Consider the following 18,416-nt stretch of genomic DNA (forward strand, 5'->3'; position numbering starts at 1 on the left):
AGTTCTACAAGTTGGGCCTCCATCGCTTGTGTCCAGATCACACGCTGCACTGCCGTGCTACTCCATCTTTCTCACTTCCATTTCTGTGTTTGCGCATGCACAGCGTGAGAGGTTGCTTTAAATCGGCTCACTGCTTCAACAGTGCGATACCCTCACGAGGGGCACCCAGGATTTCAAACAGGTTTGATTTCATTATGACCGTACAATTGCTGATCGGGAGCTGGTTGTGAGGTGTTAATCGCTTCTCATTACCCCATGTATACTACACAATGCACGACACACGATTAAGGCAAAACTCAGGCCGATCCCCAAAATGGTCGCATGACTGAAAAATGTCTCAAAATGGGCCACAAATCGCACAGTGTATGCCCAGCTTTAGTCATCTTGGCTCAAGCTGAACTGAACAGGTATTTCACAAACTGCTGAGAGACAATTAGGTTTTCGCACTGATCAAAGCCCGTTGATCAATGTCCATGAGTTACATTCACAGAGAGTTGGGGAATGGCTGCAATCACAGCATTGTGACAGATGGTGACAGATGTACCCTTAGGCCTCCTCCTCAATTCAGTCTTTCCCTTTTCCCGTAAATGACCTTGACTGCCCGCTCAAACCAGCGTTCCTCAGCGTTGGTCTTTGATCAGTGGTTGTTGATCAATGGTCATGACAATTTGCATATTAATGATCATGGAAATGACCTCCCAGCCCATTGTTCATTCAGTGGTGCTAGTTTAGTCATTGTGCAAAAGCACTGTTTATAAGGTTGGGGAAAACTGCAGTCAGCTGAGACTGAAGAAGTCACCTGGACGAGTGACGAAATGTTTCTCCCACTGAAAACGTCCAGATGAACAGAATCATCCTTACCTGGATGATTGAGCATGCATCAGGATATTATTGAGACTTTACCCTACATTATAAAGTCATTATAAAGTCCCTTAAGACAACTGGTGTTGCAATTTGCTGCTATTTAAACAAAATATAATTGAACTGATAACTTGACTACAGGTTTAAGGTCCTAGAACAGACCTCTGGGGGACACCACTTGCCCTGTTAAAGAGGAATGGGGAGATTTTAGTAGTTTTAACAGTAAAAGTTTATCATCGTGCTGCATTCCAGATGTGAAGATCAAATTCCTGTGATAACACTAATCCTGTCTGATGAGGGCTGTTTTTCCACCTGGCCTGTTCTGACCGGAACAGAGCGTGATATGGTCGGTGTTTACGGAAGATAATATCTTTATTCATATTCTCTTTACAATATTGGAAAACAAATGGACAGACAGCATCTTAATAAAATCTCTCAGAGAAAAACATCAGGGCAAAACATGGGGATGCCCACATTGGTACAAAAATAAACTTTATGGATGAAATGAATACAAACAACACATGTCAATACATTCAAGTGATTCATATTCAGCACAGCAACACACAGGCACAGACTGTACAGCACGACACGAGCAGATTATGGGATCTCTTTTGTACAAAGGACTCAAAACAAAGGGAAAGAGCTCACAGTGGAACCACCAGTGAGAGAAGGATCATGTCCATAACACATCTACACACACATCCTCAGCCTTAGTCACGGCTGGCCCTTAGGTTGCCCCTGGTTTTTGTGCGTAACATAAACAAAAGTATGAGACAATCACACTGTGGTAGCCATGTCTCTGTTTCAACCCGAATTCTTCCAAAAGCCAAAGCTCAGCAGGAGTAATATGTAATCATATGTGGAGTGTGCGTGCTTTGATTTGGCAATTTGACATTATGGTGCCAGATGGGACAGGTTGGACAGACAGGACATTAAGAACCAGCCCTGCCCGAATCACCGTCTGCTAACGCCTTCACGTTACTACAAATGCCGTGTTCCAGATACAAGTGCTGCTCTCGTGCACTGTTTATCTCCCCAGCCTCCGAGAGCTCACCACATACGCCGCTTATGCAGGCTTTGATTTTTACATCTGCAGCCTTGGCACGTTTTGGAGGCAGCGGTAAACACAGTGCTCATATTCAGCCGGCACTTCATCGTTTACAGAAACATGAACTGACCAAACAGCAGCCAGATCGACTCAGTGTCCCAGATCTGATCTTCTGTCCTGGAATCCACAAACCGCCTGGAGGAGCTCATTGAAAAAAACTTCAGGCTTGGACATCGTTTAACCTGCTCTACTCTGTCCTTCCATCCCTGAAATCAAACAAAAGATCCAGATTCTTTCAGCTCCAATAAAATGATCCATGAGGATCTTCTTCCAGCTGTCGCAACAAAGTAAGCTCGCCTTTTCTGAAGCCTTCAAATATTTGGTCTCTGGGACACCATGAGCTCCCCGTGTGCTGTAGGTACACTGAGTTTTTAAAACCTGAGCTTACAGACACACTGCACACAGCTGAGAGGAGAGGCTGAGGATGACCACTTAGGAGTTTTGGGGATCAAAGAAGTGGTCGGTGCACCAGCAGGTAGCAGGAGGACAGTGCGAATCCTGAGAGTTTTATCTTCACAAAGTGCCACGGCTACCACAGAGTTGAAAACTAAGCAGAAACACTGAAACAACCAGTCTGTGAGTCACAATTAACAATTATTTCAGCTTTTAACTGAAGCTGCTCACATCCAAATATTCCTCTGTAATTTCCTGCAGTTCAGATCATAACCTTCACACGTAATTTGGCAGGAGGAAGTTTGACAATGAACTGACCAACTCTATGTGTTATTAGAAACAAGTCGTCTCTGCTCAGTTCTTTGGGAAAAAGAAAAGGTCAAACTGTTGATTTGACAAAACGAAACTAAACATCGACTCTTCACTATCTAACAGTCACTTATAAAAACGCTGCATCCTGCACTCCGAGCTTCTCTGCTCATTCAATCCATTTAAAATGGCTGCATGGACGATTCTCTCCTGCTGCACTTTAAGAGTTCCCTTTATCATGCAGGGCAGCGATACACAAACACGGAAAATACTGTCATCAAATTCACTCATTGAAATCCACAAAGAGATGTTTACAGAGTTCTTACAGCTAAAAATACAAAGTCCACTTCACAATAACGTCACTTTTTTAATCGCTTTCATGTTTCTAACGAGGATCCAGCCCTCTGAATGCGAACAACAAACACCGACACCTTTCTCCTGTATGAAATGTGCTTTAATACGCTGAGATTTGAAATCCTTAGACATACCATAAACCTGTTTCTGCACATTAGGAGCAGATATGAGCGAACACACCCAGCAGGATGTGCTGTCCGTGTTCAGCACAGCTCCAGCTGTGTGGCTGATCAGACGAGTGTGTGTGAACGGTGAAATGTGGGAGGTGTGTTTGGAGTGCAGAGAGGCAGACTTTTCCGCTTTGAAGCTTTCAAATGTCTGAGCAGTTCACAGCCCGCTGGGTAATATTGTCCATGATTTCACAGCCCTGTCGAGACAGCAAACACCCTGGGTGGTGTCCCAACAACAGAAGATGAACTTGTGCTGAACTTGTTCTGCGGAGGTGAGCGCGCCATCCTGAGATGCTCTGTCTAATCTGGCGCAGCAAGACTGCAACACTTTAAAGAGTCTAACAAATCAGAGGTGTGTGAAGAATCATTCCACATGCTGTGATCATCTCCCACAGAGCGACGAAGAGATCTGATCTCTTCTGATTGCCGTGTGAGGACCACGCCCACATGTCACCACCTTAAAACATCACCTCCTCGCAGCTCCCGTAGTCACTCTCCACCATGCTTGACCCGTCGCAGCTGCGTGGGTTCTGTCGTGCTTTTCGGGTTTGAGGCTGGGCCTGGTTCAGGTTCGGTGCCGGCGGCGGGCTGGCCTGCTCAGCGTATGAGGGCATGGCGACGCTGAGGCGCATGCTGAGTCTCTTGTAGCCCGTGACGTTGTCGAGGCTGCGGGTGTGCTGGGTCGGGTAGTAGCTGATGGCGGTGTACTCGTTGGGGCACTGAGAGCTCGGAAGAGGAAGACCGTCTGGACCCAGGAAGTCATCCAGGTTCTGGTTGCTGTAGCACGGTGGCAGGGGTGCACGGCGGTCGCAGCGGTCCAGCGGGAACGGGAAGCCACCAAACCTAGAGTTCCTGCGGGAGTCCATGGTGGAGGTGGAGTAAGTGTCTTCTACGATGTCAAACTGAGGGAAATCCTGGACCGCCGGACGGCCGTAATAGTCCGGGTCTGCGGGGTAGACTGAGGACAGGAAGCAGAGGAAGAGCACTGGTTACTGATGGTTTCGCACTCAAACAATTAGCTCAGAAAATCATCACTTACTTCCAACTTTCACCTAAAATGTCCCAGGCAAACACTACCCAGGCCACTCCTGCTCTTACATTTGATTTACTGCAATGTCGTCTATCATCAGCGACAGCAACTCGCTGGAAACGAGCGATTGAAAATCCCCACCCACCGGGATGGAGTCAGAACTTTACTACGCTGAAATCAAAGTGAAACTTCTCCACATCTACTGACACTGAACACAGGGCTGAAAGTGGGTTTCAAAAGCTTTAACAATCTGCATATTAAACACTCAGTGGGTGTGTGTGAGAATAGCTCCGCGTCCCCAGGTCACCGTATTTCACTTAGAGGCAGGCGACTGATCCAGAAACATGTCTAATGACTTCCTTAGTAGAATAATCCTCCTTACTTCTCTATGGCCAAGATTAAAACAATTCAAGGGCAACCTTAAAGATTAGCTCCTCCATCTTTCTGCGCTGTAATCTCGAGCTACGTCTCAACCTTGAAATACTAATTTGGTGATTTCAGGTTGCTCATCCCAAGCAAAAGTGACCGTCAGGAGGATTTTTAATCACGTGCAGCAGCTGCTTCAGACTTTAGTTATTAAACAAGCAGGAAGTCGGTGAGGAGAGAGGAAAACGTGCCGCTTACGTAACCTTAGCGGTGACTCGGTGACGTTTAATCTGTCATGTCAGAGGTCACCGCTCTGAACACACATCTGGTTATGAGCACACGCACGGCGTCACTTCCACAAAGAGGAGTTCACTCATCAGAGCATCACAGACATAGTCATATGTGTAAAAAGCATTCTATAATTCAGCTACGAAACACCGCCCTCAAACCTCATATTTATTATTAATTATAATATTATCACATAATTATTATTATTAATATTAAACATCAATAATAATAATTACTGTAAAAACTAAAAGTCTGTAAATCCATAAAAATCTGTTGTAGCTCTGGATGTGCGCTGCGTTTTTACAGTAATCACTGATAAGTTTTTAAAAGTTGTAACTTGAATTTGATCATTAATTCAACAATAAATAATAAAAAAATGTTATTATTAATTTTAATAAAAAAGTTCATTAAGGTTAACATTTTATCAGAAAGAGCTCAACTCATTAGAAAAAATAAAATAATAAGTAAATAGACACTAAAAATACAAAAAAAAAAAATCAATATGATGCAATAATTATTTTCTTGTGTCCTTACTCACATACAGACACACAGTGAAATAGACTACAGAGTACATATTAATTAAATTTGCTTACACATAATAATAGTATAAATGTATCATATAATGAATTAAAGAGTTGCAGCTCTACCAAGCAGACTCCCGGCTGCTTGACATGTAGACACAGAGACAAAATGAGACAAAAGAGGAGCGAGGGAAATGCAAAGGAGACAAAAGGGAAACGCTGGAGAGAAGCCGAGGAGATGAGGGGGAAAGGGGGCGGAAGATGAAATGAAAAGGACAGATGGAAGGAGAGAGAGGAGAGACATGACTGATGAGAGGATGAAGTAAACACAGCTCGGTGATGAAGCCTGACAGCATCTTTAACGGTTCACCCACACCAACAGCCTTTGTTCAGTAACTCCGATCGGTGGCTCAGGCTAACAGCACGAGCTGCTCCGAAGGGCCTGGGATTTGTAGAAACTGAAACAATGTCTGTATGTATAAAGATAAACAGGATGGTTCACACGGATGACTTTCTGAAATTTAGGATGCTTACTGACAAATTAATAAATGATGTTGTATTTAGACGGCAGGTCACTTTAAAGCTCCCTCTTTGTCTTTCTGTTTCCTACTAAGGTAGAATTAGAGGAAGCTTTCTATCTGAAAATGTTTTCAGACTAAAGTCCTGTTGGGGAGTTGCATCATTTTTCTTTACACATGTGTGATGAAAGTCCAGAGCCTCTGGGCCTTATTTATAATCAGTGAAATGACGTGTAAAAGCAGAAATTGTAATTGGTGTTAGAATTCACCGCCATGGGTATTTGTGCCTGAAGTGGGCAGATCATGTTGGTTTAGGGTTAGCTGCTGCTGAGCTGGAAAGATTCGAGAACTGGGGACAAAAAGTTTCCCTGTAGCTGTTTTTGTAAAGTCTGATATTCAAACAGCCTTGAAAAGACCATTAAAAGTAATGAAATTCCCCTTTGGAGGCTTTCTGTGAGGCTTCCAAATCACACAAATGTTTAAGAAAGGCTGACCAAGGGCAAGGCGGTAATCCCATCTCAGGGCTGAATGGGCTGCCATCTACCACTGTGTGCATGATTTAACTACAGATCAGTGTTGCTGGAAACTTTCACTGATAGATTTTATCCAGAAACACAGAAAACAAATGAAAACATCAAATATCAGCAGCGAGCTCATGATGTTTGGAAGATTACGGCGCTGTGTTCACACCAGCAGTGGCGGCTTTAATCCTCATTCAAGCATAAAATCTTGATGGAGAATTAAAATGAAGTATCAACTCAAACATTAGTGCTGCTTAAACCTGAAGCAGTCCTCGCGAACACATGCTGACCATCTTTAGGACCAGACTGGACTCTTACCCCTTAAAGACAACATTCGATGACCTCTCCAGCACCCTTAATGATGAGCTCTGACACCTAAGTATATGCCCATAAAGTCGTGGTTTGATGATCATTAGAACAATTTCCAGGTTTTTCCAAGGGTGAGGCAGAGACCTCCCTCACGGATGCACAGCCAGTCCTTTTGTTCTAAAGCCAGGCCTGAATCAGTTCAGAAATCATGTTATCATCCTGTGAAGAGTTTGATATGGAGGTCACTCGGCAGCCTCGGGTGGCGTCACCATTAACAATAAGTCTTACAACGAATGAAGCGGCTCACACAGAAACGTGTCCTTTCCTGTGCTCATAAGGTTGAACAGACGAACGACCTGCCAGCCGGGTGCTGCCACCCAATCTGCCTCTTCATCTGTCTGAGCAACACGACCACGGACGCAGGACTCACAGCTCGGTGGTATGGATCGCTTACAGACAGATGCGCACGACAGCAGGAGAGGGAGACAAACATGGAAGCAGACGTTGGCCTCACACAGGAGGGTTATCTTATCAGCCAGCCTCACGGCGACAAAGCAGGAAAATAAAGACCTGCACTACTATGAAAATCCTTTTCATAGTAGAATAAAGGCCACCTGTTTGAGCTGTTCACAGGCTGAATTACTCAAACTGCTTCATGAAAAAGTTCAGAAGAGGACAATGACAGCTCCACACCTGAGCTCAGGTGTGCAAACGGGACAGAACCAACGCGGACTCTCTGAACTGAGACCAGGCGCAGATTAAACATCATCGAATATCAGTCTGTGTGACACTGATGGTGGGGTTAAATTGGCACATCACATCTTCATGTGATTTCCATGTGACTGGTCGTCAAACATCACTCAGAAACAGATACCCGCTAATCAATAACATCCATCCATCCATTCGCTTCCGCTTATCCTTTCCAGGGTCGCTGGAGCCTATCCCAGCTGTCATAGGGCGAGAGGAAGGGTACACCCTGGACAGGTCGCCAGTCTGTCGCAGGGCCAACACACAGGGACAAACAACCATTCGCACTCACATTCATTCGCACATTCACACCTAGTGGCAATTTGGATTATCCAATTAACCTATCCCCACAAGCTGCATGTCTTTGGATGGTGGGAGGAAGCCGGAGTACCCGGAGAGAACCCACGCAAACACGGGGAGAACATGCAAACTCCACACAGAAAGACCCCGGCCTGATGGTGGAATTGAACTCAGGACCTTCTCACTGTGCGGCAACGGTGCTAACCACCATGCCACCGTGCAATCAATAACATCCAAATAAAATCCTGAAACTGGAGCTGCTCGGACCACACAGCAGCTATTTTATATGATTATTTATATTCCATATAAACCAGTAAGCAGAACAACGTGCAGGAGTTACATTTAACTGTTGTTGAGGAATTTAATGTTAAGTTCTTTTTTATGATTGGTAATAGAATTTATTTCCGGGGAAAAACCACTTTTGGGTTCATGCTGTGTTGCTAAAGTTGAACCACAACTGCAGCTCATCAGTGTCGTTAGTGACAGCAGCTGATTGGACGAGGAGAGAACGTCCTTCATTTTGATAGAGCTCATAAATGTTGCTGCCTGCGAACTCTAGGTCGCCGATGAAACGCTGTTCAGTGTTTGCTAGCAGTAGATAGCATTTAACATGGCGGTCTATTGTGGATGCTTTTTGTTACTTCGTCTTTCAGCAGCTTGGTGGAAACACAGCTCCGTGTTTAATGTGCACGTATAACGTTTGCTCGGAGAAACCCCCGGGACTGCTGTACAGATTTAGGGAGCCTGAGAGGTGCTAACTGAAGGAAGAGTACTAACGACAATGAGACGTGGAGACAATGAGGAGGCAGATGTGACGTGATCACAGCAGTGAAACAGAAAAATCGCTTCCCGATGTTATCACTTCCTGTCGCCTCATTGAATGTTTCATCTCCCAGAGTTTAATCAGTGCCGTGTACTGACAGACAGTGCACGTTTCACATGATGCAGCACTGCACATCACAATTAACTGCGTGTTTACGGCGACATCGAGTGACTACAGCGTCTCTTCTGACCTTCTATATGTCAGGACTGAAAATGCTGCTGTGACTTAGATGGCATCTCTCCAAACGATTTTCCAGTCGGATTATTTGAAACTCCAACGCCGTCTTATTAAAGAGTCAGAGCTTTAATTATTGCCCTGAGGTCAAGTTTTCTTTAAGACAGACTCCATGCTTCCCTGGATTGATCACAGCAAGGATGCCGGTGTTATCTGCATGCCTGTCCAAACGCCTTCTCTCGTACATTTATGTTGTCTTTTTGTTTCCTCTATCAACAAAATCCAACACACCTTCAGACCAAAGATGCATGATGTCCATGCTGCATGATGTAAAGTGCAGCACTGTTAAAATCCCCAAAGTGTATTGTGGGTAAACGTTCATGGATCACATCAGTTGGCGGGACAGGTGGCTGCTCAAAAATACCTTTTGCTTCCATCTGATACCAGGATCATCTCATAGCCCTGCTTCCTCCTTTTTTTTAATGCACTCAGTGTTTGGCTGTCTAAATGCGGCTCACAGCTGTGAAACGCAGAACAGTTCACCTGTTCGGTGGAAGAGTTTGCAAACATCGCACACTTTAGGTCCTGAAGGAGTTTTTGAAAATGTTTGAAGGGTCTGGATCACAGACGAAACTGAATTTTAGTGGAGTCATCCTTCTGTCTATTCGTGTTGAGCTAGAAGAATCACTGCGATAAACCCCAGGAGCGTCGGATCTAATGACATTCTGCGCTGCATGAGTGCTGCTGATAGTCCTGCTTTATTCTCATTATTAATGCTCACAATCAGATGTCCAAGAGCATGCTGAGGTTTCATCAGAAAGTCTCCCAGTCCCCCAATTCAAACCAACACTCACCCTCATAGTCCAGGTCCCAGTGGTTTTTCCTGATGGAGTCGTTATCAGAGCTCGATGGCGGCCTGACAGGAAGGTTGGGAGCAACGCTGCACACGACCGGCCCCTGCGTCTTTGGAGACCCACCCGCTGACGAACCGATCTGGCTGCGTGGCCGTAGCGATCTGAACGGTGTGTGGTCGAGGTCATTGGTTGGACCAACCAGCGAGCTCATCTCAATGGGGTTGACTTCCTGGGAGTTTGCTTTGAGGCTCTTGGCCAGACTGGACTGTAAGTACCTACAGGTGAAGCAGCTGACGTTAGAGATTTAATAAGATCTGATGGAATATGTTGACGAATAACTTCAGAAATAAAAACTCTTACCCGTTGGAGTCCTGGACGCAGACGGGTTTTTTCTTCTTCTGCTGAACATGTCGTTTCCTGATGCAAACAAAGACGCTGACCAAGAAGACTAATCCGAGCACACCGGCACCAATCTGTATGATCTCCATGTATCCAAACGATGGATTGACCTGAAGGACGGGAAAATGATTAAAGTTTGATCTGCTGCCACTGAAGAAGAAAGAACATTAAGGTCATGTGTGTCTGTCGTCATGACTGACCAGAGGCAGTGGCTCGCAGTAGATGGCACCATTAGTGACTTTACAGCCGAACCCTTGAGGACAGTCGTTGGGTGAACAGCCTGTGTCTTGGCACCTAAAAGGTTAAAGGGAGGAACATTAAAGCACTTTCAGAGGATGGAAAACTAAAATATTCCAAAAAACAGCAAACTGTGAGTGAAAAGAACCAAAACTCTCATTTAAACTTTGCACACCTCACATTCAGTTTCGTCTCCTCGGGCACCTCTGGACTGATTTTCAGTCTTGTTCTGATCTTTTACATCCCAAAAGCTCACAGAGCAAATATCAGCTTTAGTTTCAGAAGGACCTGAATTTCATGTGACTGTAACCACAGTTTTTAACTTTCTAAAAAGAATTTATGTTGGAAATGAAATGAAAAAATGACAAAAGATTCCGGTGATAGCCGCACACACAGCAGCTCCTGTCCCTTCTCAGTTGGACTTCTCTGCTGATGAGACTGCCCAAACTCCAGAGGTTACTCTTTGGTCCTGAAGCCTGTCTGAACAAGTGCTCATTAGCGGAGAGGAGCACAGAGGTGGAGGTTAAATCAGTGATGATCCTATAAGTTTCAAAGCTGGCATGGGCACGAAACACCACCCTGAGACCCTGCTGGCACAGATCTGATTGCTGAGTGCTGGAGCGGAAGCACTCACACAAAGCCGGCACTCTGTTTTCCATAAATGTGCCCGCAGCTCAGTTTATTTCCCCGGTGCTCAGGTCCCCCGCTTTACTTCACTCAGAGTGTATCCCGGCAGCGCTTTGCAGAGAAAAACATGTTTCCTGTTATTATCTGAAGGAAGACTTTGCTTTGGAGACCAGAGGAACGTTTCTGAATGTCTTTGGACACTCTAAATAAAATGTCCTGTTGTGTGCTGCTGTCCACCACACACGCTGGTGACAGCTTGATAAAATATCTCTGCATGTTTTCCTAAAGCAAAAGTATGCCGCCTGCAACTACCATCTGGCAGTAGCCATTTTTCATTCAGCGAATTAAACCAAACCCACCTGGAAGAGGGACAGTGGCTCAGAGCCGCGGGGATCGAAGCAGCTTTAATGAAAGGAAGGAGATGCAAATATGGCCGTAACTCTGTGGGGGGGGGGGGGAGAAGCTTCTGTGTGTCAGACTGGGTTTTTTGGTTCGTGTTCATATCTTTAGTTTCAGTTTACCCTCAAAATGTCAATTTTAGTTTTTTTTTTTATTAGTTTCACTGCTCTATAAAAAAAAAATAGCCCAGAAGTAGATCAGTTGCAGTGTGACTGCAGTCGCTCTCAGACAGATTGGCAAATTTGAAGGTTTGCAAATAATCATCATCTAACTTATTAATGCAGACATTTACCAACATGTTGCAGTCAGTCTGCACCCCGTCGCAATGCAATCAGGGGTTCGACTCAGCGAGTTGCAGACTGGGTGTAACCTGATTGAACTCGAGGGTAAAAATGAAGGTCTCGATGCACCGAAGTCACTTTGAAGACGGCGGCTGACCGTGAGTGGTTGCAGACCTGGTCTCCAACTCTGAAGTGACCATTACAAAGGTTTAGTTTTCAGTTTAGTTTCAGTGACTTGCTGTGTGACAACATTGGTTTGTTATCACTGGAGCATATATCACCCAAAACACAATGCTTTTTGCACAGTGGCACATGTGCAGCAGCAGCAGCTCTCTAAAGCAAATATCTAATCAGCCAATCACGTTTTAATGCTAAAAGAGCTTGTTGCCATGGTCTCAGGACCTTGATGTTGAATTTTCTCTTTCCTCTTCTGGATTATTGTTGCAGGATCTTAGTTCATGCACTTGAGTCTTGGTCTCTCTTTTTGGTTTCCACCCTTTGCCTGAGTTAAGTAGTTATCACTTTTGCCTGTTTGTTTGGTCTTTGAGGACATTTTTAGTTTGGTCAGTCCTTAAAAGTCAAGTAGATGATCATAAACCTGCACACTATAAAGAGGATGATGCGACAGGAATGGATCTCCATCACTCAGGGCTGGGGCCAGATGAAGAAGTTATGAAGAATAAGGATACACTCTGTGCTTACATTGATTTGAACGGCAAAGGCAGGCTCCACTGTACCTAATAAAGTGGCTGTGATGGTTAAAAGCATCGGTGAATGAGGTGTGTGTGTGGACATGTGCTTACCTTGCCTCAGGGTTCTCACGCGAGCAGTTGCACAGGTAACCCTGATCCATGGGCATGCACACCCTGCCGTGGGTGCACGGCTGGGAGGCGCATGGGTTGTCGGTCAGCTCGCATCGGGCGCCGTGGAAGAGTCCTGCACACCTGCAGCGCGGCTCTGCAGAGCAAATAAAACACACCCAGACATCTGAGACAAGAGCAACTGATCAAAGCCACAGCGAGTCTCCCCTACAGGCACGAAATAATCAAAGCAAAGGTCAGCAAGGTCCGGCCGGAGAGTGCAGCACCTTGTTGATGTTTAAAGGGAAAAATCGTGCAAGCTTTATTCTCCCACGGATAACTGGCAGAAAATAGCACGTGGAATTGAGAAGGCAGCAAAAATCATGTTTCATCAGCCAGAATCAGAGAGGGAAGCCACCAGGATGAGGAAGCAGGGATCAAGGACACAGGCTGAGATCACGACTCTTCCATTATCATGTCACTAATCTACAATCTAAACTGACTTCTGCACATACACCTGTATTTGTCTTAATCTGCGAGTCATAAAAATAAAGCTTTTCTGATTTGTAAACGACAGGAAGCAGGGGAGGATTTAGGGAGGGGCTATGCTATGATTGACATGTTGATACACTCATTTTTACCCAACCGGTCTCTCAGATGGGGTCACCTGATTGTTGGGGTTTTCTCCTTAATGTTGTGTTTACCGTACAATATAAAGTGCCTTGAGACGACTGTTGCTACGACGCTGTGAGATGGGGACAGACAAAAAATCATATTTGTTTCAACAGTTTCATAAAATATTGCAAACTGAATGTTGCCCTGCAGCTGTACTGAGGCTGATTCTTCATTAAAAGCTTAACTTCCACCACCTGCAGGCACTAAATTTTTGTTTTTTCCTCCTAGTGATGAGATAAAAATGACTGCAGGGGCAAAAACAGCAACTTTTTTAAGTTTAATTTTTTTAATCTGAGATTTTGCCTTCGGTCGTTCGAATCCTCCTCAGAGGAGGAGCAGAGGAGGACACATGGAGCTGAACCTCCTGAGGAGAACCTCAGCTCCAATGGGTGTGGGTTCCTGCTGGATCCGCACGTCGGTCCATCTCCTCCTCCATTTGGTACTTCACTTGTTCTCCTTTAGTACTTTAGTTACTGAGCTCACATTGTTTGTTTGTTTTAATCTAATTTTATTAAGTCATCATAACAAAAACACTAATTAAACTATGAGTTTTTCTGGCTCTCATACTTATGTGCTACCAGGTACTCATGAAAATAGAGGAACACACACTGTGTGGTATTTCCTTATGTTTTGGCACATTTTTCCTGCTTTTATTTTGGCGGGCTAAACTGGAGTCTGAGAGGAAACTAAATGATGTAAGAGCCCTGAGCTGGACTCGGGACTTTGGCCCTGAAGTGTGGACATTTGTCTGTTTCAGGAAGTTCTGTGCACAATCTCGAAATCTCTGTTTTATTTTTTTACTTTCAATAAAATCTAGTTTTTGGCGACTCACCCCCCGTGGCGTCCTCCTCACAGACACCTCCGTTCTTGCAAGGGCTGCTGTCGCAGGCTCCTCCCCCGCTGCAGCACTGGTACACCCCAAACACCCTCCTGCTTCCTGACCCCCTCCATTCCGCCGAGTCGCCTGTTCTGATTGGCTCCCCATTGAGCTCCAGGCCCTCAAGGCAGCCGCTGAAATTATGCGGCTGTTGGTGGAGCTCTGGAGGAGAACCAAAGAGCAACGCTCCATGGGAGCGTAGCATCCGGCACGGCTCAACTGAGGAGGCGGACACCGGATGCTGCCCGTCCAGGGTCAGCCTCAGCGAGGAGGAGTTGACCTCCAGCAGGACGCTGTGCCAGCGACCGTCCGACACCATATGAGAGCCAATCGGCAGTGAGGCAGGGGTGGTGGTTCCACATCTGTACCTGAAGAGCAGGTCTCCACCGGCCAACTGAGGGAGGAAGACAAAGGTCAGTGAGACACATGCACGAAAACCAGAGAAGAATACGTCCGATTCCGTTTTTGAGAGTAAGCCTTTGACTTATTATTTTCTTTCTTTCTGGGGAGAAGAAACTGTTAAATGAACAAACAATATTCATCCATCCATTCGCTTCCGCTTCTCCTTTTCAGGGTCGCAGGGGGCGCTGGAGCCTATCCCAGCTGTCATAGTGCAAGAGGAAGGGTACACCCTGAACAGGTCGCCAGTCTGTCGCAGGGCCAACACACAGGGACAAACAACCATTCACACTCACATTCATTTGCACATTCACACCTAGTGACAATTTGGATTATCCAATTAACCTATCCCCACAAGCTGCATGTCTTTGGACGGTGGGAGGAAGCCGGAGTACCCGGAGAGAACCCACGCAAACACGGGGAGAACATGCAAACTCCACACAGAAAGACCCCGGCCTGATGGTGGAATTGAACTCAGGACCTTCTTGCTGTGCGGCAACGGTGCTAACCACCATGCCACCGTGCTGCAACATAACAAACAAACAAACAAACAAACAATATTATTTAACATTATTTAACCACCGACATCCTGCTTGGAAGCAGCTCTGACATTTAATGCTCCTTTCAGATTCGTTTCAGTGGTTCCATCACTTAGTGTTTTGTAGTTTGTTAGAAAAAAGTCTCAAAATGCTTTAAATTCATCTTCATTCGTTTAGGCGCTCGTGCTGTGACTTATGTTTCAGATTTTGAATGGATGCCAAAAATGTGGGGTCAAAGGTCCTTCACTGTGTCATGCTGTGCACTCAGCGTCCTCTCAGAGTTTGTGCACGCTCAGCGTTCCCAAAGCCAGGTCATGTTTTCTACATGTAACACCACGCTACTCCAACTTCCAAGGAGCATGGATGTTTTGGCCTCGCTGGTCACCGGAGGCATTATTGATAGCTGCTGTGTCTGTTTCGGCGTGCTCCTGTCTTTATTTGCAGCCCTCTAGAGCGTTCAGGCCGTCCTCTGGGTGATGCTGCACTGCTCTCTATCACTGCCACATGTTCTCTCTGCTTTCTTGTGGCAGTAAAAAGCTTCAGCAGTGATTCATATCGGAGGGGCCGGACCTGCAGGACTCTTCTCATGGATTAATGACAACCCACGGGGCTGAAGGAGGGAGCTGAGGGCTGAATTGTGCTGCTCGTCTTTATTCTGTATCATGTACGTTCCTGTGACTCTGGGTGTGATTTATGGCAGCCGTGTGAGGGAGATGATGCACTCGGGCTTTTACAGCATCAGCGCAGCATAAGTCGACTCCCGCTCCTCAGAGACTTCAGCTCTGCAGCATCAGTGCTTCACGCCTCTATATATCACATCCTGTCAGTGCTGCTGGTAAACTGGAGACTGCCCACAGCGTGTGATGTGTGTTGCGACTGCACGCAGGCAAACTACAGCGCTGGTGTCAAAACAAGACAGAGAGGGAGAAGGCCGAGCTCAGGCCAAAGAAGGAAAACTCAGCAATCTGACGCGCTTCAAACATTAAAATAGAAGTTTCCAATTTAAAAAAAAGGAAAAACCCTTGGACACGCCCCTTTCCCTGTATGGTTCTTCCTTCCCACAGTCGCCAAGTGCTTGCTGAAAGGGGGTGGTCTGATTGTGGAGGTTTTGTGTAGTATTGTGGGGTCTTTAACTTACAATACAAAGTGCCTTGAGATGACTGCTGTTGTGATTTGGTGCTATGTTAATTAAAGTGAGTGAATTGGGGCTGGATTTCAGCTTTGCTCACACTTGTGATCCTGCATGTCTTCACTTGGACGGAGACAACAGAGGTATGTATGAAACTCAAAGAGGCTCCTTGCATCAGGACTGACTCTTGGCTTTGAGAAGAGCTGCACAGCCAGGAAACTGCATACCTGTCCAATTAAGCTACTTGACAGAGAGTGTGCATCCTCACATCCTGGATATTAATCCAGTGTTTTTAAGGAACGCTGGTCTTTAACAGTCTGCAGATTGCAGGTGATGTTTCAGCACTTGGGAGAGAATTTTGGGAGGATGAAAGGCAGCAGTTCAGACTGCTCAGCATCAGGCTGGCTAAACGGGCCAAGAGTCTGAGAGGCTAAAAGCTGATGTCACTAACGCGATGTTTATCAGGAGCAATGCTCTCACATTTAGCATAAAAGCGCATTAACTTTTGTTTACTCTCTTTGGGGATAAATAGTGACTCAACCTGGGAGACATGTAATTACATTTTTACTCATGTCGTCCTCAGAGTATTGGACATATTCATCACTGTCTGCCCTGCACCTGATCAAAATTCAGCAGCACTGAGAAAAAGCTGCAAACTCCTCCTGAGGGAGACGCGACTGTTTTCCAAATATGAAAATTAATAATCATCCATTCAGTGTTCGTGAGCATTTGCTCAAACACTAAAACACACGAAGACCATCCAAGCAAGAACTCCCACCGACTGTTAAAATAAACACGTTTACAGCATGACAGAGAAACTGTTCTGGTCCCTGTTAATAGTTTCCCCCTTCATAACAGTTCCCTCTTTGCCTGACAGCTGGGTGGCGGCACCTCCATCCAGCCCCTCTGGGCAGCTGTCCCTACACCTACTTACTCACGCATGTGTGAGTCTTTGTGATGAAATGGACAAAGACACACACAAACCAGGACACCCCACGGATGTTTTCTGTGGCCTGCCTTTCCTCCTCCCATGCACTGATGTTGATCTTCCTTAAAGAAGGATTTTCAGTCCCGTTGCTTCCTCACCATATGAAGTCCTTAGTCTTCAGTGTGAAGGTCCTCCTTCTAAACCAAGCCTCTTCAATGTTTCCGTAGGAATTTGGGTTTTATGGGGTAGGCTTGCTAACCCTACATCACAGCCTTCTCAATTCTCAGTTGTTCCTAAATAAATATAATCTCCCCAGAGTTTCCTGAGCATGGCCCAGGCTCCTCCCAGCTGGACAGAAAACACCTCGTCTAAGAGGCTCCAGAGTGATCAAATGCCACCACCAGCTCATTCTGCAGGTTGGAACGCAGACAGCTTAGCTCTCCTTTTCTTCAGTTCTGTAAATCGCCTCCTCCGCTCTGATTGTGGAGCAAAGTGAGCAACAGAAACCTCAGAGCCTCGCCCGCCGCAGACCCACACTGGTGGAATTTAATAAAACAAAGGGACGACTGCTGAATGAGACTGTGAGCAGGATTCCCTGCTGCTCTCTCACCGCGATAAAAGCCTAAACTGACATTTCAGGCATTTTGTGTCACTGCAGAAACACCAACTGTGTATGGAGTGTGTTCACTGACACTCCTCATCACACAGGAGTGACAAATCACCTCTTCCTGTTCTACACTTCTCACCCTGGCAGCTTTTCATCCACATGCTCACACATTTTCATTTGAAAGGAGCCGATTCCAAGCGCATGCATGCAGAAGCAAAGAAATTAATGGCAGCAAACAGGTCTGAAGGTGAGCACGCATTTCCTGTCCCACAGGTGTGAAAGCTGACAGAGAATACTGATGAGGTGTGGAAGAGTACACTCATACAGTCCGCTCAGTCCTCCCGGGTAATCAGGTGTATGAATAGCGCCTCGTATGTTCAGGAAGTTTCTCTGAACCAAACCCAGGTGAGGGAGCTCTCGCTGCTCAGAAATTCCTTTTGAAGCCATTTCTGCTCATAATGAAGCGGGCAGGGACCGAGATCCAAAGCCCAGGAGGGAGAACGCTGGGAAAGGCTGAATGGTGCTTTCGAAATTTCCTGAGAATCAGAGCGAGTGAATATTGAGCCGGAGAGCTCATAGAGGAGGAAAGCCCAGGAGGGGAAACATCATCAAACCAGGTTTGGGTCATGAGTTATCTGTTCAGGTCTCATTGTTTTCAGTCAGCTTAATAAAGCTTCCTGTACTGCTCCACGAAACGAGGCAATAAATGTTGGAGATTTTTCTTTTTTTAAGTTCAGAAACTTACAGCCTGTGAAACTCTGCAGGTTTATGGTGATATTTTTGTGCCACTATCCTGAGCGCACGTAAAAAAATTGGAGCGCACGTAAAAAAAAGTTTGCAGGTGCAAGTGTTGCATTTTGAGGAGAAATTTAG

General features: G+C 45.7%; 1 protein-coding gene across 1 annotated transcript in view; it reads right to left on the bottom strand.

The window, feature by feature from the left end:
• Positions 1-1,214: 1,214 nt before the first annotated feature.
• The window catches only part of fat2 (FAT atypical cadherin 2), a 93,907-nt gene continuing 76,705 nt past the window's right edge, over positions 1,215-18,416 (bottom strand). Inside the window, exons 24-29 of the mRNA XM_005741232.1 lie at positions 13,897-14,335; positions 12,393-12,546; positions 10,246-10,339; positions 10,007-10,155; positions 9,647-9,921; positions 1,215-4,153 (exon numbers count right to left, since the gene is read on the bottom strand). Of these exons, the coding sequence (XP_005741289.1) occupies positions 3,654-4,153; positions 9,647-9,921; positions 10,007-10,155; positions 10,246-10,339; positions 12,393-12,546; positions 13,897-14,335 (1,611 nt within the window). The 3' untranslated portion in view covers positions 1,215-3,653. The remainder of the gene's footprint in view (positions 4,154-9,646; positions 9,922-10,006; positions 10,156-10,245; positions 10,340-12,392; positions 12,547-13,896; positions 14,336-18,416) is intronic.

Source organism: Pundamilia nyererei, unplaced genomic scaffold, assembly GCF_000239375.1.
Source record: "Pundamilia nyererei isolate P.nyererei 1_Seehausen unplaced genomic scaffold, PunNye1.0 scaffold00108, whole genome shotgun sequence".
Taxonomy (NCBI): Eukaryota; Metazoa; Chordata; class Actinopteri; order Cichliformes; family Cichlidae; genus Pundamilia; species Pundamilia nyererei.